This window comes from Mangifera indica, chromosome 2, assembly GCF_011075055.1.
Source record: "Mangifera indica cultivar Alphonso chromosome 2, CATAS_Mindica_2.1, whole genome shotgun sequence".
Lineage (NCBI taxonomy): Eukaryota > Viridiplantae > Streptophyta > Magnoliopsida > Sapindales > Anacardiaceae > Mangifera > Mangifera indica.
The window spans coordinates 19,630,109-19,656,671 of NC_058138.1; the positions used below are offsets into that span (position 1 = coordinate 19,630,109).

General features: G+C 33.2%; 2 protein-coding genes across 4 annotated transcripts; both read right to left on the reverse strand.

The window, feature by feature from the left end:
- Positions 1-840: 840 nt before the first annotated feature.
- Positions 841-9,927, reverse strand: LOC123209733 (nucleobase-ascorbate transporter 12-like). Its single transcript, XM_044627864.1, has 10 exons — positions 9,111-9,927; positions 8,506-8,603; positions 8,220-8,390; positions 7,465-7,565; positions 5,479-5,614; positions 5,267-5,317; positions 4,845-5,132; positions 3,886-4,120; positions 2,196-2,482; positions 841-1,524 (listed from the first exon to the last, which is right to left on the reverse strand). Exons 1-10 carry the CDS (start codon positions 9,643-9,645, stop codon positions 1,303-1,305), a joined length of 2,124 nt encoding a protein of 707 aa, XP_044483799.1. The 5' UTR covers positions 9,646-9,927; the 3' UTR covers positions 841-1,302.
- Positions 9,928-12,001: 2,074 nt separating this feature from the next.
- On the reverse strand, positions 12,002-23,908 carry LOC123209380 (GPCR-type G protein 1-like). 3 transcript variants are annotated; one of them, XM_044627408.1, is made up of 15 exons: positions 23,837-23,908; positions 23,192-23,658; positions 22,994-23,094; positions 22,415-22,522; positions 21,073-21,193; positions 19,813-19,942; positions 18,171-18,249; positions 16,937-17,025; positions 14,994-15,086; positions 14,811-14,837; positions 14,595-14,681; positions 13,999-14,070; positions 13,287-13,417; positions 12,730-12,894; positions 12,002-12,293 (listed from the first exon to the last, which is right to left on the reverse strand). In XM_044627408.1, exons 2-14 carry the CDS (start codon positions 23,404-23,406, stop codon positions 12,741-12,743), a joined length of 1,407 nt encoding a protein of 468 aa, XP_044483343.1. In that variant the 5' UTR covers positions 23,407-23,658; positions 23,837-23,908; the 3' UTR covers positions 12,002-12,293; positions 12,730-12,740. The 3 variants fall into 3 exon arrangements, with proteins under 3 accessions (XP_044483343.1, XP_044483342.1, XP_044483344.1); XM_044627407.1 differs by lacking the exon at positions 23,837-23,908 and having other exon boundaries at positions 23,192-23,819; XM_044627409.1 differs by lacking the exon at positions 23,837-23,908 and having other exon boundaries at positions 12,002-12,273; positions 23,192-23,814.
- Between the last annotated feature and the right edge of the window lie 2,655 nt (positions 23,909-26,563).

Genomic DNA, 26,563 nt, shown 5'->3' on the forward strand with positions numbered 1-26,563 from the left:
TAAATATGAGATGAGTGGATTTTTTCTTCTGTCTTTTTGTTTGTTAAAAATCAGTACAAAGCAACTGGTAACCGAGTCAAGTCAACACCCTAGGGCTTCTTGTTCAACCAAGGCACATATAAAAAACATTTATTATATATATATTTTTTCAAATAAGACAAAGTAAAATAGTTGAACACACATTTAAAAAAGATTGTTGGATTTTCTTGACTCGATATGGGTGATTTGAAGTTGATTTTTTTAGTATGAAAAATATCAAGTCACTGAAAATATTGTAAGTGTTATAAACAGCCTAACAGATATTGTCCGTTTTGGGCTTCAAGCGTGCATAATTTTGTTCCTAAAATGCGTCTCTTGGGTAAAAGGTTTCTGGCCCCTGTTTATATACAAGCTCAGTAGACTGCACGAAAGCGATGTGGAACTTCAGGTCACAACACACCCCCCCATCGCGAATCGTGCTGATAACGTGTTATAAACAGCCCAACAGATATTGTCGTTTTGTTCCTAAAACACGTCTCTTGGGTAAAGGGCTTCTAACCCCTGTTTATATGCAAGCTCAGTAGACTGCACGGGAGCGATGTGGGACTTCAGGTCACAACAGTAAGAAAATTATTGTCCATTAATTAATTCTATATATTGCCATCATTCAAAGCACAACAAAGTAATTCTGAATCTCAACCAAATCTTCATCCATAGTAACATGAACCAAATATCTGAATGTGGATGATGTAAACGTAAATAATCTCAAAGTATTAAGAGATCAATTATAACCATATATTATCTGTATATAAAATTTCGACTTATTAATAAATGAAACATGATAAGTACACTGCTGAAAAATATATATACCCTAATGAAATTGGAAGATTGAAATACAAATGACTGACATTTGACCAGGCAGATCTCTCTCACAATGAAAATAGAATCGAATCCAGCACTCACTTAAGATGCTGATTGAAAAAATATACATGGCAAAAGGTTATTTGTCAATGTTTCTCTTGGACACAAGTGTAATGCCAGTCTAGGCAATTTCAATGACTCAAAATTACATATTTCAAATTCCAACAACAGATCCCTCTGGATCCTCAATGCACACGAATAACTCATCTCTATAAGACCTATAGTCGAAGAACTCCCATCGTGTGAGAAAAATGAACAAAGTTTCTAGAAAGCTATTTACGAAGCGAGCCTAAGGGACTTACATTTAGAATCACATCGCAAGATCATCCCCCAGGAATTGCTATTTCAGAGCTTCACAATGTGAAGGTTGTTGCAATAATAACTGAAAAAAGAAATCCCCTCTCAAAGCCCGACCCATTTTACCCATCGGAAAACCCTACCAACTCTGAGGGGCAACTCATAGTCCTTGGTAACAGCCGGCTCCCTCCTTGCAGCCTCAGCTTCAGACCATTCATACACACCCCGTTCTTGCCGACTGCCAGGCACAGTGTTGTCCAGGATAACAGCAAAAAGGAACGCAACCACCATATTCATTGACAATAATGTGTTCATGACATAGTTCACCTGCAACATTTTGTAAAATTTGTTACGTTACACAGAATATCAATGTTGACGAGTGTTAACTCCTCCCAGAGCCATAGCCTCCCAGAACCTTGGATAATATTGTTTCCCTCTCTTTCTCTCCTCCTTATCTCTATTTTATGCTTGGTTATTTTTTAACTATCCATACATGTTTCATAATTTCCCAATCATTCAAAATTGCCCGTACATACTATAAGTGTTTCATAACTCTCAATCCCATTTATTTCACCTAAATTTATCCTAACATTATCCTAATTAATCATTATCCTCAATCCTTCATAATTGCCATACATATCATAGATATTTCATAACTCTTCAATTACATTTATTTCACTTACATATTATCCTAATTAAATATTATCCAACTAAATTATTATCTTAATCAATATTATTAATTATTATTTCAATAAAACTATATGCACAACTTTATGCATAAACAATGACACGTTACCATCCATGTGATTGGATGTTGTTTTATCTATAATTTAAAACTACCCAATTTCATGGTAACACGTCATTGTTTGTGCACATAGCACTACTCTTATTATTATTATTATTTAATACTAACAATACCACATGTTAAGCATGCATGACAAATTGATAACATCTATGAAGCATATTTCAAAAGACAAAAGGGTAAACGAGATGCATACGCCTCCATATTTGCTGCTGATTGGACCATGAGAAGCAACAATATATGGCTGAAAGTATCCTGGGACAGATAAGTTGGTATTTGAAGAGATGCCATATTGCTGGAAGTAGGATGGTATTGATAGAGAGAAAAATAAAGATAACCCAACTATGATAATATTGCGAGAGCTTCCAGCTTCACTATATCGTAAATTAGACAATCCTAGTGCTGCAAGCATCCCCCACATGAAACAGAGGAGTGCAGCAACCATGACTTCAGGAATTGAAGCAATAAAACCTCCAACTTTGCCTGCAAAGATTTAGAAATGTGATCAAGCAATTGGCAGGCAACCAAATCCTTCACAGTTATACTGTTGTGAACATTGCACAGGAAAATTGCCGTAGAAGAAATTTCTATACAGTGGCCTGATAAAATTGAACCTGCATCGGGCATCTCAACCAGTCTATCCAACACAAAATATGTACACACAAGTGAAAGAAACAGAGTAATTTATATGTTAGCAGAGACAAAAGTTGGTGTAGACCGTGGACTGCTAGCAAAAAGAACAGGTATAGCTAACTACAATGTTTTCCATTTGAGAAGTATAATATCACAGAAATTTTTTTCTTTTTCTATTTTTTTTCAACATATACATGCACTAGAAGATTCAAACATTAGATCTCATGCACCACCACCATTTTACATCCTCAAAGGGAATATAGATTATATTAATTGCTTCTGCTAGACTCAAATATTAATGCTGGGGTTGTACCCAATAGCTTAAGTTTTGGGGTCAAATGGTTACTAAACATGGTATTAGAGCTAAAGGCCTAACTTCATATAACACATTTGCATTTGAATCTTTGTCTCCCTATTTGTGTATTGTTTGACTCATTTGTTATCTGTTCTGGTCAATGAACTTGGCTCTAAAGTTATCTTGTCCGGTTCACCATATACACAAGAAATTGTAAACCAACCCTTTCAAGATCTCATTATGCTTTAGTACTAATATTGGACAATTAATAGCTAAAGCTTTTACCACAAGTGACAAAAATTCCAACTCAACCCATGGCACAAAGTTTTGCTTCTTGTTAGCCACTAGTTATTTCTATAACAGAAAGATAAGCACTAATTGTATTTAAGACACCATTTATTTAATTACTGCCAAGCTGAGAAATCTGCCAGAGTCAGGGCAAAATAATAATGCCAATCCTAACTTAATATGAACTGTTATTTTACGAATAATCAGCATTATGTAACAAAAAATGGCACAGAACCAAGGCCATGTGAGTTGCAATACACATAAAGTGTGATGACACAAAATTTACAAAAATTTTGCCACATAAATAGTTGAGCGCCTTGCTTTTATCCCACACAATATTTTTCTTTCCTGTTACAATTTTAAATATAAGTTCTGTTGCTACATAACTTCAATTGATTCTCCTTGTAAACTATCATTCACATAAAAAAAAGGTGTTACTCAGCTTATTTCAAAAAATAGACAGACTAAATAAGAGGGCCCGTTTCCAGTGACATTTGATTCTTAACTCAAGCCCTTTAAAAACAAACTCGATTAAGTTATGTAGAACCGTGGTTATTTAACCTATGCCTACAAGAAAAATCAATATTCTAAAACAAGACAAAGAAAGATTCCATGCTTCAGGTTTATAGTCATCAGTAAACTATGAAAATATGAGTTTGGTTGAACTTACCTACAAGAGATAAGACTATCAAAATGCAGGCACCAAACTCAACTGCTCTGCGGCTTCCCATTTTAGTCACAGCAATTGTATGCACATTTTCAGTTAGAGTTGTGGACCCAGTTCCTGTGCCCCAGAGACCAGCCAAGACACTAGAAAGGCCTTCAAGACCAATCCCTCGACTAAGAACACCTGGGGTTGGAGGTCTGGATGCCACTAGTAGCGATGATGCATGATATGAACCAACCTAGGAATTTCAAATTAACAGGGAAATCAGGCACACGGTGAAATCTAAGAAATAAAAAAAAAAATTAATGCATAGTAATCATGAACCTAAATTTGTTGTTTTTGTGGTTCTAGAATGACAACACATGAACTGTTGGACCAATCAAGGATTCAGCCTCTTCCTAAAAGATTCCAAACTAGTTAGACTCCACACATTCATAAAATTCCAAGAAAGTTGCAAAAAGGAAATTTGGAAACATGTATTTACTACAGTCTGTTGTTCATTGTCCATCCACCTAATGATTAGATTTTTTTTAATTATTAACTGATGTCAAAAACGCAATCCCAAAGAAAACTTGTGTAAGCCAATGGTTCTCATGTAAGCTTTGCTTTCCTGTCTTGCAATTAAATTGAAAATACAACTGTAATAAGGTAAAGATAAAATGAGCAGACATGAATATCTCATATAAACTCTTTGACCTTTCATTAAGGCAATTATACAGAGTTTGGAATTTTCTTAATTCCTTTTTGCAGGTCAGCAACGTTTAACTACCAGTATGAACCCAATAGTAATTAGCACTCTCACACTAATGAAAGCATTGAGACTTCCAAATAACATAAAATAATTTGTGTGTCATATATAACATGAGTCACCCTCAGAATATCTGACTTACAAAGAAATTAAATAGGAATTCAAACTGTCAGGAATATATATAAAATAGAAATAATAGATCAAGAAAACTAACCGAATCAACTGATGCAATTATGGAGACCACACACATAACGACTGCCATTTTCCAGTTGAACACAGGAGTTCCCCACTGCAATGGATAAGGGAATCTAAACCACGGGGAAGATTTCAATGCATGAGAAGTATCAACTCGACAATGCTTCATCCGGGAAACATGCTTTCTGCAGTGGTTGGATATTATATTTGATGCAGGAATATTCACATCACAGTCTTTGTAATTATAAGCTCCTGCTTCAGTCAAAAGAAAAGCAGCTGCCCAAGTGATTGCTAGACCCAAGGGAACCTGGCAATACAATGAAGGGAGCCACATTAGAATCATGAGAAAAACCCTGTAGCAATGAATATACTGAAAATATTTTGGAAAATGAACTATAAGAAACAAATGATAAGATACATAATCTACAACCACAAACTTACCGCATAAATTAGAAATATGCGATGACCAAGAACAGAAATCTTACGGAGGTACTGCATTAAGTATGAAAACATGGTTTCAAATATCAGAACATAATCCGGTATGAAAAATATTACAGAATAAAATCTTTAATTAAAGTAAAATAAACAGTAAAACAGAGTACAACAATAGACACCATGTGAAAACTATAAATTAGTGGACACACTGCACTTACCAGAGAAAAAAGGATCACCAGCAATATTTGTACTACACCAATTTCAATGCAGGTACCAACAAGTGGGAAACCATAACTGTAGAAGGAAAGACCTACAGCAGCAATAGTTGGGGCAACAACCACTGGATTGATCAACCTGCAAAGAAAAGGCAGACCAATTGAGCTATGGATTTTTCATAACATTAGAACCAATATTTGAAGTTTTAAATATTTAGACCTTAGAAAACTTATAGCCAAAGTTATTTTGAGGGAAAATTAAATAAAGATGTATATGCTAAAAGTAAAAAATTGACTACAAATTCCTTTTTTTATTCCTATAATTTGCATTATTAAGCCAAAAGAAAAATTATGACCAATTTCAAAAATTATATTCTCCAAAGAGGAAATCAGAATCTTAAAGTAAATAGCAAGTTCCTGTTTCAGGCTTTAGAAATACTACATTGCTTCAAATATAAGGCCCTTTCATCTCAAATTTTCAACAAGGCATATTAGAATGGAAAATCCCAAATGGTTAGAAACATATCACTCCAAACTCAAGTCATTACAATACAATGAAACATTACAGAATAAAAGTTTCCCCCATCCCCACCTGTAAATACATAAATCAAATGTTGGTCCCCGCAGCAAGACAACAGTATATTAACGACAAACCAAAGAGTTTACGACCCATAAATTGACATCTCAAGGAAAATGTTATGCAATCAATTCTTTAGCTCTAGGCCAGAACTCTATAACGGTCAATAAAAAGCAATGCAGAGTAATCATCATAAGAAAGTTTACCAAAAAGACCTCACCAATTCACAACCATAAGGCAAGGCAAACCTTCAGTTGAAGATAACAACAGTATTTGACACAGACAACCAACAGTTAACCTCCTATTCTATACTCAGGCTAAGCCATCCATTAAATAAAATAATAAAGTCCAACTTAATTTAGTTATACCCTGTATGGAAATCTTACATCACCCAGGTAACCCATTGATCAGGAGTTTAATCTAGTCTTATAATAATTTGAAACCCATGTAGACCAAAGCAAACAACAGAGCAGACCCATAAAGTTAGTCATGAAAGATAAAGGTTTTGAGCAATGACCTTATTGATATTAGAAAACCCAGCAGATTTCCCTACTGTTGCTTCAGCTTACACAAAAGAAAACTTTTGCAAGCCACATAAAATCAAGCATATGAGGAAATTTCTTGATAAGAAAATCAGAATAATATTAATGTCGAATGAGTCCATTTAACAGGTCAAAACATAAGTTCATTAAATCAGCTTAATAAAATCAAAACGTATGCAAACTTCAACAACATATGCAGTTTAAACTTGGGGCAGTATACTTATTGCAAAACTCCAAACTGAGCACATAAGCTAATTAACTAACTCAGAAGGCTAGGCAATGAAAGCTAATCAATTAAAGCCTTGTTTAGTGTAAGATCCCTTGGTCTGAACTAAGATATAAAAGGCCATACATTCCCTTGGAGTCACCCATCTGGGATATTGTCTCCCAATAATTTCCTAGTTACAAAGGTTGCACCATGGATCAGTACCAGATTTCAAGAATTGAAAATGGCTTGCCACGGCGCATGGGCTACATGAGGAAGTATCCTTTGAGAAACTACTCGCAAGCAAAAAATCCCCTTCAGCATTCTACTAATACCCATAAACTAACAGTTATAGATTGGAAATTATTAGGTTCAATATTCAACTGTCTTCAAAAGTTGCCAGCCTCATCATTGAATTTCAGGCAATGTATGTTAGCTAAAACATATAAGTTTGAAAATAAAAATAATGAATATGTATATTTCTCATTGCTAACAGCATAACCACCAAGAAGAATAATCCCGTTTAAGCAAAATAACTCTGACTCCTTTATTAGTTCAATCAAACTCATAAAAGTTTGTCACTAAAAGTTGGTAATGGAAAGAAAAGCAAGTATGATAAGTAAAAGATACTAAACATGAAAAGCGGTAAGACGTTAAATGCATACCCTAAAAACAAGGACATCAGCCCACTGTATCCAAGTATAGCTTGAAAAGTTGAGGCTATGATAATAGCTCCCTGTAACTCCTTCATGATATGCTTGAAGTTCTGTAAAGTGATTTCTACATGTTATGCTAACTGATTTCTCTTAACTGTCTTTATAGATAGGAAAACGAAATGCATTCATTATTTTAACTTCAAGAATACAACATAATATAACGTATAATATTACTTCCTTTCCGAACGTGCTAAAATCTATAAATAAATATAAGGTGCAACCATCAATCACTTTTTCTAAATTCAATAAAAAATTCTTTTAGAGCACATGACATTTTCATCTATATAAGCATAAAAAACAAGCTATAAATTCCAATATTGCTTCTCCCATAATCCATACCCACAACTATAAAATCCACCCCCAACACTAGCCCGCTGATCTTCATATTGCTTTCAGTAAAACTGTTTACTCTATGGCTACACATAAAGAGGAGATACATAATAACTTTAAGAGACCAATGAGATACAATGAGAGATACAGAAAAGTGACAAATACAAATTAATAGTTTGTATATGATTCAACTAAAAGTTTAAAATTCTTTATAAATACATACTATCAATCAGTATGGTATGTAAATATGAATTATCTCATCAGGCGATTGCACATTGCATATCTCAACATAGAAGAAATGGCGAAATGTAAGGAAGAGCAAAATCAGCTAACTTGTATTATAACTGTACGAAAACATGAAAGTAGATGCATACATTGCCATTCAGTCCTTGAAACTCTGGCGAGTTGATTATTGCTAATGCTGGTGCAAGGTAAACAAATGATGGACCTTGTATCAAAGGCAACCTTGACCCGAAAGATGTATGTAAAAGTGTGGTCACTCCAGATAAAAAAAGCACTGTTGATACAACCATTGAAGTATCCTCCTATATAAACCCATCACAGTCAGTTCCATTGAAATAATTCAAAACTAGGCATACAAAGGCTACAGGATATATCAATTTCATTGAAATCTAAAAAAAATTGTGAAAAGTTACTCACGTGTGTGCCACCCATTGCAGGAACTATGACAAGCGGAATAAGAATCAATGAACCCAAGATTGAAAGATAATGTTGAAACCCATATAGACCAATAGGCACTGTAACATTGTCCAAAAACACAAAACCCATTTCAAATCATTACTGAAATCAATAAAATAAATCTCAAAATACATGATTACCACCAATAATATAGTTAGAACAATAATACTCAAAACAAGTAATACAACTGATTGGTACTATTTATCTAATTCATTCTTAAGTTTTACTCTTTCATAATATTTATACCGTATCAAATTTTATACAGAAAAGATTGTTTAGTTAGCTTGTTAAACATAACAAAGAGCCACTTCGATTGACCAATAATTCAATAGAAAACGAAAACACCTGGTCATTAATCCTCCCAATTATCACCTATAACTAACCAAAACCCTCCCACGTCATACAAATAAACAAAAATAACCCATCTTAAATTATTATCAATTAATAAATTACATAATTAGCACCAATAAACAAGTACAACTTAACCCATTTAAACAATCCAACTTAACATAAATCACAAAATCAAAGGGAAGAAACAAAACATCCTATAAAGCAAAAACTCTCACCAAGGCCAGGAGTGTCTCTAAGTTCATACTTCATATGCGTGTGCTGTCTAGGGGCAAAACTGTTATCATCCATACCATCAACCACCACTACGTCATCATTCCTCGGCGCTCGCCTCGGCTGCTGCTGATTTGTCTCCGTTTGCACCGCTGGAGCCACCCCGTTCCCATTCCCATTCACACTCAAACCCTTGTCCGACTCCCTCCTTCTCTTAACGGTCTGATCCTTATTCAAAGGCGCCGCTTGCACCCTCTCACTGTTGCCATTAACTACCGGCTGTGCCGACGCAGAAGCTGGCGCCGCCGTTGGTCCCGGAGTGATCCTAACCCGACCAGCTTCAGTAACCGGTTGTGTTTCGGTCTCCTTCAGCTTGGGCGTCAAGGTGATTTGCCCCGAATCACTGGCATTAGTCTCCCCGGAAAACTTTGGGCGGAAACCAGTGCGTTTAGCCCAAGAAGAAGGAGGAACAGGTGCAGAATCAGGTGCGGGTGGCCAGGGTCCGGGTTTTGGTCCATTTTTGGGGTTGGAACTTGACATTGAGGACGATTATTGGAATCAGTGAGTCATAACAACAGAAAGATAGAAACTAACAAGTAGATCTGAAGCGTATTTGTTCAGGGTTTTGAAGAAATTAAGAATTTGTGAGGGTTTTGAGAGTTAAGGGAAGTGAGTTGAGTGAAGTGAAGGGAAGCGAGTGAGGTGGATGAGAGAAGAAAGACAAGTAAGAAGGGAAGTAGAGTGGCCAAAACTGCGTTATTTTTTTCTTCTTTCAAATCTGTCGTCCGAAATAACGGGATTATTTCCATTTAGATTCTGTCCCAAAATTAAAAAGAATTTAAATGATTTTATAAGACGGATTAACATTTTCTCACCAACGGTTGGTCAAAAACAGTTGTTTACCTTTAAATCCAAAAATCATATATTTTTTAAATCTGAAATATAATATTCCTAAGGGAAAATTTAAAATTAAAAAGACAAAACAGTCAATTTTGTCTGGAATTTCCAATCTGTACATCCCAGCAGCCCCACTGTCGCTCTGTCATCATCTTTCTCCATTTTCTATCCCATCTCCATACAATCATGTTTGTCTAATGTCTGGTCATTCCAATGGGTAATCTGAGTGATGAGATTTCGAATATAAGAGTAAAGGTAAATTAGGGATTTGACATATTTAATATGATTGATTCAATCTCAAAGAAAGGATCATCTTGTGTCATGCAATCTAGCCCAGCTTCCCTGTTACAGTCCGGCTATCACCCATCCATCTCATTTTGTATCTTCCCTAACCTTTTTTGGTCTCTATGCTGCCGTAAAAGTGGCATTGCAAGTTGAGTTTTGTATATAAATTAAGTGTAGAGTTATACTTAGATTGGTGGCCTTGGACTTGAAATTAATACCAGAACCAAATCACGCATTTATGTACTGTTGGGCTTCATTAGTATTTTAATACAGCCTGAAAAGACTGACAACTAATTTCTACCCAGTTCACAACATTCACATAAATCACATTTAATTCCTCCATCATTCAGTCCTCTTGCATCCCACTAAATTCCCAACTGAAAACATTTAAAAATTTCATCCCTAAGGTTAGGCTTGACTGCAGCCTTTAGTCTTATACAATTTTTTAATAACGTTTTGGTACCTAAGTGTAATGCGGAAAAAATATATAGTAAAAAGCCAAACCCCTTGAATACATGTGAATGGAGGACATAGCCACTAATTGTCTGTCCAGCTTGAAACCCTCAAGACCGGTGACTCGACATTTTCGAATTTATAAAAAGTTTTCAGCAATTATCAAAAGACTTTCATTTAGGTATATCAATTAGTGGCAAAAAATTGCATTAACACTGAAAATATATAACATACTGCAGGGACCAAACATTCTGAAATTAGTTATAATACCAAATTTCAGGGACGAAACTGTCATTATCCTCAACTGGGTTCGAGGTAAGACAGGCAAAATATAATTTTCCAGAGGACATGCTCTGTTCTTTTCACTCCTTTGGTATTACTTAAAACCAAAAATAATGAAATTGATGGCTTAAATATTGATATTCTGTTTGTTTCAGGTTAAAGTATACATATTAAATTCACAAAATCGGTTTTTCCTCTACACAAATTTTTTGCATTCTTTTTTTTCCCCCCTTGAAAGCAGCAGTGTTGAATGGACAGCAATGTTTTCTGATTTGTTAATAATGAGTGTTTCAACTTTCATGGGCATGACTGAATAGTTGAAGGAAGACTAGCAACCAAGAAAAAGAGAAGAAACTTTTGTTAAAGTAGCCTGTCATAAAAAAATCCCACATGTTCTTTGTCTTCTCTTCTCGTGCACAAATATATTTCAATCCTTAATTATTTGCAGTTCTCTGAATATTATTCAATATTCATTGGCCGACATACAAGTACTATAATATGAGAGTTTCCCATTATCAAAGAAACAGAAGAATTACAGTGGAAGGCAAGTTGGGCACACAGGAAGATGGAAGAGAGAAATGATGTGATGGGAACCATTTTCCTCTAAAAGGTAAAGGTATAACATAATTTATACAGGCAATTGATGCATCATCCCAATGCCTACTCTATATTATAGCACTTTGTCTTTTCTTTGTTTTATAAGATGGAAAAACAAAACAAACAAACAACGGCCACTTTGAAAGTTTGATACCATTTTTCTTGAACATGAAAAATAAATTACATTACAAAAATGGCACAGCTGGAAGCCACAGCGGGATGGGAGCTGTCACAACTCCAATTGGTAAAGCAACGGCCGGTTTTGGTTTGGGTTGAAGAAAGCCAATTATGTGACAGTATTATGAGGCTAGAGAGGTTTCTCATCTCTCCCTCAAGTTGGTGACCAGTAAAATTGAATTCAGCAGTCTACTCAACATACAAGTTCAAAGAGCAATTTCGTCAATCAATGATGCGATTAATACATGATAAAGAATTGGAATTTTGCTTGATCAATTAAATCTTACATAAACCACATTGTCATCAAAGTGTGACGCATATTTCTTTAGTCTATAGAAGTAAGCACAATAAAACATGTTGTCCCAAGTATTCTGGAAAACAGTGGTCTCTGAAGAACCCCTGGGCATAAGCAATTCTTTGACGGATCAAATAAACGATACCTCGTCCTGAGGTGTTGTTGAATTGTCTTTCTACAAACTTGAGTAACAATTTTGAACCTGCAATCAGGAATACTCATTCTCTTGAGGCAGATAGAGAAAACTAGCAAATATAAATAAACAATGCTTGCAGTGCCATTTCATGTCATCCAAATAACAAAAACAAAATTATAATAAGTTTGGTTTCAGGACTCAATTCTTATAATCTAGGATAGAACTTTTCATGCATAGATGTAGAACATAAACACAATGAGGGATAAAATAAGAGAACAAGCAGTCGATTGTTTCCAAGAACAAAAATCTAAATATTATAGTTTTCGATTTTGAGTTAATGGGGTATCATGAGGTGAACATTTAAGCAACATCAGGCTCATACCAGGACATATACCGAATGGATTATCAAGATCATACTGTTTATTACAGTGCTACACAGAAAAAGCAAATTTCTATTTTCATTGATTTGAAAAATAAACTAATCAACTTAAAACAGACTTACAGTGAATTCGTTTAATCAATAGGATGTTTGTCTGCCTGCCGTGACGTATAATGAGCAGAAAGTAAAAGGAGAGAAAGAAAAGCACTGGCTACAAAGATTGCATCAAACCACCGGTGGTAAAAGTCAAACTGAATTTCCCCACCCAACACCTCTGTTATGATGATCCTGCAAAGAAGTTTCAGCTCAGCAAAGCCATTCCAAGAATAGCATGTTTCCATCTAACTGAATTCTGATACCTTAAGCAAGAAAAAATTAAGTGCTTAAGCAAGATAGGACTACATGGTGCAGCTGAATTTTGTATGCATAACTATAACCAGTGAAAACTTGTGCTAAATCAGGAATTGGAATGGCTTCAAGCTGTGTAGCCAATATTAGTCACATTTAGTCTTCCAAATTAACACTGCAACCATCAACTCTCTTTCCTTTGTTGATGGGATCTTACTTTTCCATAGAGTTTCTTAATAATTTCAATAGTTCTTTCATACAAATAGATCATAGAATATACTGTACCAATAACTAACATAACAAGAAATATCTTGCGTCAATAATGAGCATACCTGTATTCATTTGCCAAGCTTTTTCTTATCAAAAGAATTGAAGACACAAAATACATTCCCATAATTTCAGTCAAAAAGAGTACAACGTTGCTTGAAGATCCACTCCCTACTCTGGAAACGGCAAAGAAGAACTGCACACATACAAAAACAAGTCAAGTTGCATGATAAGGGTGAAGATTATATCTTCGCCCAAGCTTTTAGCATTTTCTTCCATAGGAATGTTTGCTTCGATGCAACACGGAATATATCAATAGATTACTATGCTACTACCTAAGGCATGGGACATATCAACCAGCATGCTGTGCTGATGCTGCAACAATCTAAGAAAGAAAGAGGAAAGAATCACAGGAGTTTTTACCGGTAGTTACCCAATAAAATGAAGTGGATAAGTCCATATATTGTTGACTCGAAATGATATGAACATGGACCATGGTTCTAACCTGTATCAATTCCAACCATTGCATGCCTATATTTCCAGCAGATAAAGCACTAAAAAATTTGCATCCTTCCTAGAACTTTTTAGCTTCCAGTTGAATGAGTAAATCTTTTGCTTTCACAACCTAGTGTACAAAATCGTGCTACTAATGGATTTCTTTTCAAGGAATCAAAATTCTAAACCCCGGACTATCATAAAGAGAAGATGAAAAACAATACCTACCTAGCATAATAAATTGAATGTACACTTGTACAGCATTAAGAGAGCATAAATTACCTTCATCACATTCATCAAAAAACCACGAACCGAAATAAGGATCAACATCCCAATAAATATCAGGGAGATATACTACAAAACAACCCATAGAAAAAACATTAGAAAGAAACAATCACACCATGCAAAAGACTTGACAAAAGGATGTACCACTTTCTCAATATTCCACTCAACTTACATAATTGAAGTACTGCTAGACGAAATGTACAGTACATATCACTTTTTCAGAATGAACATAGATTATTCTAAAATTAATATACATTTTTTGGTATCTTATAAGAAGAATGAAAAGATAATGATATGCCTCACAAGCTTTCTATTCAGCTTGTGCTTTGCATAATTATTATTAGATGATTTTAAAAAAACAAAGAAGAAGAAGATAAATGATCCGAACACAAAATTAAAGAAATGGTAAAAATAGCATGATAATTAATAAGAAAATATCCACTTTACTAAACACAGGAAAAATTAATAGTGAACTTATTTATCATGGAAAAGGTTGGTCACTTGAAGCAGTATGATTGGGATCTCTCATCTGATTGCAATGTACAACTCCCAATCAATTCTGGTATGAAATAATAAGCAGATTAATGACTAACCTGTGACAATAATGCAGCATTAATTCCTATATCAAAGAACTGCAAAAATATGCTAATAGTCATTGTAACAGGATCGACTGAACCAGCCTGCCAAAGGAAGAGATTGTGGCTTAAGAAAACAACGCAAGACAAAGTGGTTCCAGAATTTGAAGCCCCAAATTAATATAGAGAACTTAAACATATCAATGAAAAGGATCATCAGCTGAGAAAAGGTACCTCCTTGAAAACAACACTTTGCAAAGACTGCACAGATCAATTGCATCAATCAGATATCTTACTTTTCATACATTAAACTAGATAAGGAAGGAACATCATTTAAAAGCATGAGTTGTACTACAAAGCTAACAGAGAAAGAAAACCTTAATCTTTACAACCACATAAAAATAAATATTGCCACACCTTAATCATTTTATAAACACAATAGATAGACAATGCATAGCCAAGAAGATTCTGCATGTGGCCTCTCCAGGTTCGAGAATAAGCAGCAGCCTCCTGCGAAATAAGACCAAGACTGAGGACTGCAATTGCGTATGAATTATATTTAAAAGAAAAATACTGCAACGAATACCCAAACAATAAAATAGCAAATAATAATAGTTGTACATAAAATGTTAAAAAAATGCAATAAATGGGATGTATATACTAGACTGGTCAACAGGTACAGTATAAACAATGCTGATAGAGTAAACAACATTTTGTGGACCACCAAGGTAGTAAAATGACATCAATATAGTGTAATCACAGATATATACAGGTGTGATCAGTAGATGTTGTCACTATGGAGACAAATTCAGAATAAACATATAATGACAAGGAAGCGCATTCAGATTGATATGAGGTGCCTCGCACCTATTATATGTAACTCCTTTTGTTAGAAATCTTAGGCCTTTAAACTTAGAGTGTGGATCAACATCTTTATTACTTATAGACTTTAACATGTTTTGGGTTCCAATTGTTAGAATGACCAAAGCCAGTTTAACTTGGATACCTATTGAATTGTATACCCTTTCATTTTTATTTTTCTTACCAAAGTGGGACTTGTGTATTCCAACACTCTCTCTCAAGTGTAATTGGACTACTAGTTGGCACTTGTCATACATGGGGTGGTCTATCTAAAACTTGGGTCTAATTCTTCTTGGCTCAGTCCGAAACAAAGTTTAGCTCTTCTTGGCTAGCCCATGAGTCCCCCTAGGTTTTTAACCCACTCTTATACCATGAAACAAGAATGAAGATTTGAAGAATCCTTGCTTAATTTTATTCATAGAGAATAGACAAATATATACATAGTTTGCAATAAATTAGGTTCTAGAAAATTAGGCTAAACTAAGAAAAAATAAAGCTAAAATAGAAAAGAATAAAATACAAATTATATACAGTAATTAATTTGAAATTGTATGGAAATGCTAATAGGAACGCTTGGCTTTGATATCATGAAATGAGAATGGACATTTGAAGAACTTTTGCTTAATTTTATTCATACAGAGTAGGCAAACATAAGTGGTTTGCAATAAGTGAGATCCTAAAAAATTAGGCTAAACTAGGAAAGAATAAAATACAAAATATATACCAAATTAATTTGAAATTGTATCTCTAAACTTTAGGGACTTATTTCTGGTCTCCAACATCTTTTATCATAAAAAATAAAAAAAACAGCTATTTAGCACATCACATTTCCTCAATGTTTGGAAGCCACCAGCAAGAAGATATCACACTCCTAGAGGAGGTCAGATACATGACGATGCAACATAAATGCAGAATGTTAGCTGACCTAACAATAAGTAGAAAACAAAGAAATACAAGGTTACTAGCCCTTTTAACAACTTTCTATTTTTCTAAGAGAAGAGATTGGGTCTTTCACTGGCAAAGCAAACTTGCAAATGCACAAAAATTTATCATTGCAAGTTTGTAAATGAGATAGCAAGAGAAACTATGATCAATGTCTCTCACAGATCTAGCTTTTCAGAGATAATAATCCACGTAGGGACATGGTCAAGACACCCCAAATTCATTGTTGGGAAGAAGATATGATTTACCCATCCATTCAACATGTGAGTTTGCTAATCATTTAAACCTCTGTTCATAATGCTTATCTCAGATTGTAATTGAAAAAACTACCTTATGGCATATCAATTTACAATATCCACAAAATATCAAACCACTCAACAAAACCATACCATACCATGCTATATTAATTTCACAACACAGAAAAAGATATTTCAGCTAAAGAGAAAATAAGTGGCAACAACATATCCATAGGGCCAACAAATTGCAAAATAATAATATATCTAAAAGTTTTCAAAGAGATTAATTTGCAAAGAAAAAATACATAGGAAAGAACGAACCTTAGCTTGCCGAAGCTCATAGATTTCAAGAAATAACTGCTTCGATAGCTCCTCTAAAGCTTGCACCTCTGCTTCTATGTTTTTAATATCTTCACAAACAGAAAACAAATAAATAAAATATTTAGCAAAATTATCTGAGGGTTGCAAAGACTAAAAATATGAATAAACCAATGGACTTTCAAAAAACAAACATTTAGATCTTAATAATTAACTCTTAAACTTCCAATCATCTGAGATAGGCACCCAAACAATCAGAAAATGAAGCATTAAAATTAAAATAATCAACCTTTTGATATACAATAAAACAGGTAATTTCAGATGAGCACAAAGGCAGAACCAGAATGGTATTGATTCACATGAAAAACAGCACAGCAATTGAAAGAAACAAATTGCTAACCTGAATGTTTATAACAAAAAAAAAAGGAATTTTAATTTATCCAATTCCAACAAGTTTTGGTCAATGTGGTTTTTTCATTGAACTTTTTTTTTTCCCAGAACCACATGAAAAAAATTAAAGAAAACACACACAAATTTCTTACTATATCTTGATTGTTAAACCAAACAAAAGGAACTCATAGACAGTTAGCAAATGCCAAATGATGAGAAAAAGAACCTGGAATCTACAAAAAATGGAGATGTCACACTTAGTGTACTGCATAGATGGTTTATTCAAATTGCTGTGAAACACAATATTATAGGGAACAAGTTAGTTCAAATTCAGAGATAGCATGGTCATCCCAAGCATAAAAGTTTGTGAAAAGTTTCATGATTCACTTTGCAGTGATCGATCAACAGAAAGACAATTAAAGTGGTTGGTACCAGTAGTTGATTAGCTGAAAGAAAGAGACAAACTTTATGTTATTCTTGTAAATCATGTTTTCAGAAATTTAATTAGTCGTCTTCCAAAAGATTGTGAACTTATTCGGTTATACTTTTATAACTGGTTTCTCCTGCATATGCTCCTTTAATATAATTCACGGACAACTTTTAACCACAGATAAGTTTGCAATTTAATATTCACAAGAGACAATGATGGGTCTAAATTGGACAAAAAGCAACAAAGGCTTATTTGCATGCATAAAAACAAACAGAGAAATAGAATAATTACCACAACAACAAAATGAAATAACCATTGAGCATTAGCCAAAAAGTGAACTGTATACTTAAAAAAAAGAATCAATCATTAACAAGGACAAGAACAGATCAAAAGTGCAAGGAAACAAAAAAAATAAACCTTGCTCCTTTTGGTCATCTTGGACAGATCGTACAACTGTGCCAACTATCCGCTTAAAAAATGATCTAGCCTTTAAATTCTGAAAAATATAGCTTTCAATGAGCAGATGTAACCATAAAATAATTTAAGTAAACATAACATAATTATATTTGGTTGTTGATTTAAAAAAATAAAAATAATTTATACCAAATACTAAACACTAAAGCAAAATGAACACACCATGAGCTGACAACTTAGGTGCCATTTGGTACTGTATTTCAGTTGTGTTCAGCTTTTAGATTCAGAAACAGTAGCAAAAAGCATTTGATATATATTTCCATGAGACTGAATTGAAAAACAGAGGAAGCATTCTTCAATTTTACAATGGAAATCTTAAAAATGTATCCAGATAATTTACCAATTAATGGAAATACGGATTCTAAATTATATCTATACTCTATAATAAATCTCAGCTGAAACTCAAAACTCTTAAATAACCTCATGCACTTAATTCATCTCCCCTCATATCTCACTCTTCTAGTCACTGCTGCATGCAACAAATTTCCCACTCTCTATGTGTCCAAATAACACCCTCCAGTTGGATTCAGGCATTGGATGCTATCCAAAAGTTTGAGATAAAAAGGAATGGATTTACGTAAAAATGTTGAAACAGATAATCTGCCATAGCAGGACCATGACTAACAATTTTATTAAGAAAATATAAGTATTTTCTGTCTGTATCAAAAAGACAAATGGAACGATGCAACAACTTAGATTTTTTTCGTCACAAAACACCCTCACAGGTATGATTAGAAAGAAAAATTAAATTCTTAGAAAGAAAAAAGAAAGATCACAGAAAGAACAATATAAGAACACTCAGTACTCCATTTTTTGTACGAATGAAGAAAAACTATCTTCTATAATAAATGAATAAGAATGGATATCATTAAATAAAATGTTACTTTTTTTTAGCTTGTTAGCCCAAAAATCCCCAAATCTAGCGTTGTGAACCCAAAATAAAAGTTGGAGCCTCTGTCAAACCCTAAAATCTTTTGGAGCCCGGAAACAGTGGCTTTTGGCCATGTCGGTAACCATGCGTATCATTATATTCTTATTTTATAGTTTATCCTTTTATTTAAAGAATGAAAAAATAGCAACTGTTCATAACAGTTTTTCAGAAACATTCTTGTCGATACATATCTGTTGTCTTACTCGTATTCATATATCATATATCTTGTTTTCACTGCTTTAGGACAACTTGATAAAGTTTAGTCTAATTAAAGCAAAACAAAGTGGTTTAGAAAATAGGAAGCAAAATTGAGGTTTCTAGTAAAATTCATGTAATCTCCAAGGAAATCTTCAAAATTTTTACATGCCTACAACAACGGCAAACCTCATGAGTGATAAATAAAAATTTCCCTTCCAGTTGCCATCATATGCGTTCTTTGATCTTGAAATTACTAAATTTAGTTGCTCGTCCCATTTTTCAAGTTTGAGAAAATTTTCAGTAGACTTTGAACGCTCCACCACATTGCTTACACAATTACACAAACAAAACTGCATAATAAAAGCTACCAACCTCCAACACAATAAAGTCTCCTAATGACAATTAAGAAGAAAAGCAATTTGAGCTAGAAAACAACAAAATATATGATAATTATACCTCTTCAGATCCTTTAACCCGTTCCATCTCCATTTGACAAAAAATAATTTTCTTTTTCTTGGAAATACAAGTCTCAATTGATTGCATCAGTTGTCTTTCCAAGGCCTTGATTTCTGCTTCATCAATCTCTCTACCAAGTTTAAATGTTCAAATGTTAGGATATTAAAATCAAGGAAAAAACTGAAAAGCAAACACAGAAATTTGAATAGTAACCATACATTGGCATTCTTAAATTGTAACAGAATAGTAAATACATTGAAATTATAAACTCCACCTCTACAAATTAATCTTTGTCTGAGTAATTTAATGCAAACGATTTGAAGATATTTCTCTTGAAAATAGATAATCTTGCTTCAGGAACAATAGAGAAAAAAAGAAAAGGAAGGTAAGCAACTAAAATACAAATCAGGCAAAGACAAATACAAATTAAGTGGTAACATGTAGAGTAAATTTCACAAAGTATCCCTGGGTTTCACAAATCTGATGGATGCATGCTAGGTTTTGGGATGTTACACAGCACCCCCTTACTATTTTGGAAATATTCACAAACCACCATTTTCCCTAACTCGGTTCAATTTGAAATAATGGTGCAGGAGTAACAAGGTAATTTCTTGTTCTCAATACAATCACAATACATAAAATACTGCCACCATGATCATGACCATTCCAGCCACTAACACAGACAAAAAAATGCAGCCATTTCATTGCCAGTACCACAAAATCAGAACCTACCACCACATTTAAAACACCTCAATTTAATCCAACTCACCACCAAAAAACTCATGATAAAAAAAAATGATCCAAAACAACCAGAAATTAAGAAAAAAAAAAGTCCTAAACTAATCTGCCTCCAACTTAGGGCCTGATTAAATCCATTACCTCCACAATCTATTCACAAACCATTCTATACCCTAAAACTCAGGGGTAGGTTGTGAAATTTACTACTAACATGTAACATGCCATCCCCCTATTGATGCAAAAAACTTCTCAACACAGTACCAACTCAGCAAATATTGTAACATGATCTGAATGCTAGCTTTCAACATTCATTCAAAGGGGCCTATGATGCTACAAGTTAATATGCATCATGCATAGTGATCAAACAGGGAGTCAGGGACAGAGGCATGACTAACAATTAATGATCAAACAAAGTCATTTACAATCAATCATGAAACCACTGGTAGAATCAAATGAAAAATAATACAAGAAAATCTATAAAATCTAAGCAACAAAATTAAATAAATAATATTATGTCGTTACCTGATGAAAAGTGACAAATAACTGTAGGGCAAATTTACAGCTCCAAAACCAGATAGGACGGCCATGACAGTCACACCAATGACCCCAATTCTACTAACCAACTGAGGCATTGTAAAGAAACCTGAGAAGCAAAATCATGAGGAGCTAAAACACATTTTGAGACAATTGAACAAAAAATCACTCTTTCAAATGTTACAAGTGAAAAAAAAAAAAAAAAGAGGGGGAAAAGAGGAAAAATGCATGAAAATTGGGAATACACCACAGAAAGAAATATATACTCTTCTTTTGTACAGAAGCTATGGTTCATGATGCAACAACTTGAAGAGACAACAAATAAATGAACTATTTGATTTAACTTGAATATCTGTTTACTCCTAATAGAGGTTAGGCAGCAGCCTGTAATTCAGCACATAGTTGGTATGGTAAGAAAATAAGAACCTAATAACCATTAATCTAAAATCTGAGCAAATCAAACTCCTATATTCATAAGATATATTATAGGAAAATTCCATTGATATATCTTGACATTTTGCTAATATTGGTAGACCAAATGAACCAAGATTCATCCCCTTGAAAATCTAAAAATCACCATAAGCTTCCTATATTATCATAAAAAACCTCCCACAAAAGTTTCCTAAAATTTGTCAAAAGCCCTCAATGTACAGATTTGCCAGTCTTTTTCCAGGATTTTAGCAGACCTTGAGCCAAAAGATTAATCTCTAAGAAAGAAAAACAAATAAGAAATAAATTAGGACAACATAGTACTAATATGCTGCACAACACTGCAGTAGCTAGCCCCATCCACCCCGACAAAAGGAAGGAGAAAGAAAAATGCCCTAGCCCCAGCATCATGGTGATTTCTTTTAGCCCTTATAACCGTCCACTACATGAATATTTGTATGTAATTCCTTCAAATGTGAAGTAGTTACAAAATCCTCAAAACTGATTGATATCACTAACTTCCCTCACTAATTCAATCTCAATGGTAGTGATTACTAGTAACTGCATTTTGAATCAGCTTTATTTCATTTTCTTTCAAGCTGCAACAGCTGATGCATTTCACTTCCTTCTTATTGCACAACCATTGCAAGTATACTGACTATTCTAATCAAAGAAATTAGTAACCACTGACACAAACATAAATCATTCAGAAACCCAGCAGATTATAAAATAATAATAATATAACAATGATAATAATAAAGGAAAAGGGAGAACATGAAATGCAAATTCAATGAATATAAAATGATAAAAAAAATTATAAAGGTATGCGAGGGCACAAGAAAAGAGAGAGTAAGAGGAAGCAACAATTATCTGAACAGAAATATGTAAATGTATCAAAAACCTTTATCAGGTGATGGCATTGGGAAGTGAATGCCCATGCGCCAAAAAGCATAAAGAAATGCTAGCAAAAACAAGATGGCTCCAAGTGCAGCCCGCTCCTTCCTTACACCTGAAATAAATCAAATTTCAACAAGAAAACAAAAATTAAAGAGAAAAACCCTCAAGTTTTCATCATATGCTCACCCTAAAAATGAGGCCCTATATAAGCTCTCAGCTTCGGTCCAACTAAAATAGAGTAAATTCATATATTTGTTCCCTTCCCCCCATTACCAATTGTCCAACATTATAGTTATGATTACTAAACAGAGTTAGAAAGAATTCTCTCACAATTTAACTGTCATTTCATATGGATACTCTGACCCAAGAAATTACACAGATATTATCAATTTCAAGAGATCTCAGGAGGCAATTAAGTGATGCTACCCATTCCATATAGGTACTCCAAATTCTCATCCCAAGTAATCTGTTTCATTGATGAGATGGGTCCAACTTACTAGAAGTGTTTAAGATCACTCAGTTTAGCCATACAACATAAATGACGAGCACAGATGTTTAAAGAGAAAATTAGAAGGGGACGTACCACTGTTGCAAAACATCAAGTAACAATGATAGTAAGGCAGCATAAAAACCAGAAGCAATATCAAACAAAACAAATCGACCTTCCAGTTGATCACTCTTGCCCTAGAGCCAAAACAAAATCCAACTAACTCATATCAATAAAATTACAGTAGTTAATATAAAAATAACATAAAAAAGAACAGTTAGAGTTGGTGGTTACTCTTTGGAAAGAATAGGGATGATCTCAAAGAGAACGAGCTGTAGAAGATTGCAAGAGAATGCAAAAACGACACTGAAAATGATCTGAACCAAAGCTCTCTTCTCTTCATACTCTTTGTAAAGTCTAATGTTCAAGAACCAAAGTCCAGCCCATCCCAGTAGACACAAAGATCCCACCACCACCGCTCCTTCGCAAATAGCCCATCCCCAACCCATCTCCACCAACTATACTCTATAGATTTTACCTTCTTCAATCCTCACGATTAATTAAAGCACTAAATTACCAAATTAAAAGCATAAAAAGCCCCTAATCGTAAAACATCCTCGCCTGTATTTGATCTATAGTTTCGTTGCATTTTAAAGCTGCTCCACACTTCGTTTCTGAATTCAAAGCCAAAATTGCAGCAATCACAGCTTGTTCTGTTCGACTTTCTCTCTCGATTCTCACTCAAATCTGAAGTGACGCACCTGACAAATGCATTAAACAACATATAAGTCTCCTAAATGTTCACAAATACAAACGACTTTGACAGTTTTGTGTCCGTATGATCTGAGAAATGTAATGAATTAAATCCGGGGAACGTTGAGGGTATGAGCATTGAGTGAAGCTAGGCACCCGGGTCAGCGTAGTCATTGCAGTCTATACCTGGCTGGATCCGGCCTCAGACGTATAGGGAGGGAGGGACTAACCCCTGGTCCAAGGAATACCCACCCGGAACCGGATTTTGTCTCTAGATCTTTAAAAAAAGTTACATGATTTTAAAGAAAAAAAGAAAATCTACGCGAGCTATGTAAATAAATTTCAAAATGATTGAGGTGTCTTAAACCTATATTTTTGAAATAAAGTCAATAATAATAAAATTAATAAGTTTGATTATGTATTTTTAAGATCATTACGTTTTATAAAAATAGTATTTAAAAATGAAAATAATAAGAGAAATTATGTTATGTAGTGTTTTAACTCTTGTATTAAGTAGTGACGCCCTCAATTATACCCTTTTAAATAGTAATAATTGTGTAAACTTTCCCTTAATTATATAAACCTTTTTCATCTTCTCATGTTCACTCCTTTCCATCTTCACATTATCGTGTTTTTCCATTTAAAGCAATATGTTAACTGTCGTTGATCAGTTTGTGTAAATTACACATAATCCTATTATATTTATGGTTTGACTGGTGTTTAAGATGTATTCACTAAAAGAAGGTTGGCCAAAAGGAGAAATTAGTTGACTCATAAGATTTTGATTAAATTTTTATAATTATTTAAGCAAATATTAGCCTCACTAAAATTTCTGGATTTCAAAAGTTAAAAAATTGATAAAGTATTAAAACTTTTAAAACATGACACATTGACTTACTTGATATAATAATTATAAATTTGATTATTGTACTTTGAATTTATTTATCTAATAAATACAAATAAATTTCTGATTATATAAAATTTTAACTTACCTAATACAGTAATTATAAATCCGATCATTATATTTTAGATTTATCTGTCTAATAAATATGAATAATATCTTTGGTTATATAAAAAAAAAAAAATATACTAGCACCATTTGGCCAACATTCCCTTTCGGCAGATTAGAACAATAGTGTTTGTGCAAAATGATTTTTGTACAAAAGAGTAATTGTATGGTTTGAAGGTGGAGTGGAAATGGAGAGGCAAATATGAAATTGACAAAATAAGATAGACCAACGATTGATAGACAAAAAAGAAGTTGTTTTGCTTGTGCAATCATGACGGTAGAAGTTGCAAGGTTGGAATGTCGATTCCGTTTTTAGTCATGTAGAACAATTATGGCCAAAGAAATTATTCCCATTTAAAGTATTTTGTTTTCTCATATTTTTATTATTTACCTTTGAAAATATTAAATGCTAACGTAGGAATAATTAAAATGAATAATTTTAAGAGTAAAATTATTATTTTATTTATAATATTAAAATTAAACAAAAATTTAATTTTATTTTCTTTTCTAAATTTTAAAAATTAAAAGTTTTCTTCTAATTCAAGTTTAAAAAAATGTTATTCCCTTATAAGATTTAATTTATGGATTTTTGATACAAATTCGATGTCATCGCTAGTGACGAATATCTTTTGATGTTTTCTCTCCCTTCGACAACTAAGTTTCTTTTGTTTAGAAGCTTGAACAGTATCAATTAATACCAAAAATAACTCCTAGCTTTATCGGAAAAATGATAACAAAATATCTCATTTTTGTTTGAGAGATGATGTTTCATCTTTCTCAATGAAACATTGTTTTTACTAAGTTTAGGATCACCAGCTAAAGAGAAAGATAGTAAGAGAGTGACTATCAAAAGAAGAGAATATAAATGTCGTTGGAGTTTGAAAACTAAATCTTAAGAAGGGAAATGTCTTTTTTAAAATTTGGTTTATAAAAAAAATTATTAGTTTTTAAAATTTAGAGGAAAAAAAGTAAATAAAATTTTAAACAATTAAAATTTTTTTAACTTTAATCACTTATAAATTGGTAAATAAAATTTTTAAAATTAAATAATAAAACCTGAGATAAAAAAGATACTTTTAGTTGGAGGGAAATAGTCATTTGGCCAACAACTATTGAAACAATCATCTTACTTTAAGAGAATAAAGCACCCATTATGGCGATTACTTGCCCAAATTTTGTACTGTAATTGTCGTGCACATAAATCACAGTTACCCCTTGTGAAAAAATGGTGCAACGTTTGTAGTGTTTTTTTTTTTTGGTTTTCCAAATCTTAGATTATACATCCTATAACACCCTTAAATCTCCAATAATTTGTACATTAACAATAAACTAATGTAACAACAACACAAAATCATTATATGATAGCGATAGAGATTACACAATTTAAAGTTTAAATTCATCTTCCAATGATAATTTTTGTTTGATTTTAGGTTATACAAAAACAAGTTTTATATTAAATAAGGTTTAAAGGTGATAAAATATTAGATTTGTTAGTTATTTTGATAAATCCTACTAAAATTAGGTGCCTAATAAGGATGGTTACTAATTATAAGTATTAATAAATAATATTATTAATAAATTATTATTCCCATTTAAAGATTATTGATTTTTAAAGTTTTTACTCTTTAATTTTGAAAAATTTTATTTACTCACTTTTGGACAGTTAAAGTTAATAAAATTTTAACTCTTTAAAATTTTATCTCTTTTTTCTTTTATAAACCTTAAAAATTAACAATTTTCTTTTAAACTAAATTAAAAAAAAAACATTTTCCCTTTAGAGTTTAGTTTTTAATTTTCAGTGTTATTACTGATAATCTCTCTCTCCTGACACTTTCTTTTCCTCCAAGAATGTCTCTCTCATCATGTCTTCCTCCTTTAGTTGCTTATTTAAATTGAGAAAACCA

Excerpts from the sequence above, each read along its gene's own strand:
- LOC123209733 (XM_044627864.1), bottom strand. The coding sequence starts at position 9,645 with ATGTCAAGTTCCAACCCCAAAAATGGACCAAAACCCGGACCCTGGCCA. Across the intron at positions 8,604-9,110 it reads TAGAGACACTCCTGGCCTTG|TGCCTATTGGTCTATATGGG; the intron begins GTGAGAGTTTTT and ends ACAATGTTACAG. Across the intron at positions 5,615-7,464 it reads CTGATGTCCTTGTTTTTAGG|GTTGATCAATCCAGTGGTTG; the intron begins GTATGCATTTAA and ends TTTTCTTTGCAG.
- LOC123209380 (XM_044627408.1), bottom strand. The coding sequence starts at position 23,406 with ATGGGTTGGGGATGGGCTATTTGCGAAGGAGCGGTGGTGGTGGGATCT. Across the intron at positions 18,250-19,812 it reads GGGTTAAAGGATCTGAAGAG|AATTTAAAGGCTAGATCATT; the intron begins GTATAATTATCA and ends TATATTTTTCAG. Across the intron at positions 14,838-14,993 it reads GTGTTTATAAAATGATTAAG|TCTTTGCAAAGTGTTGTTTT; the intron begins GTGTGGCAATAT and ends TGATCTGTGCAG.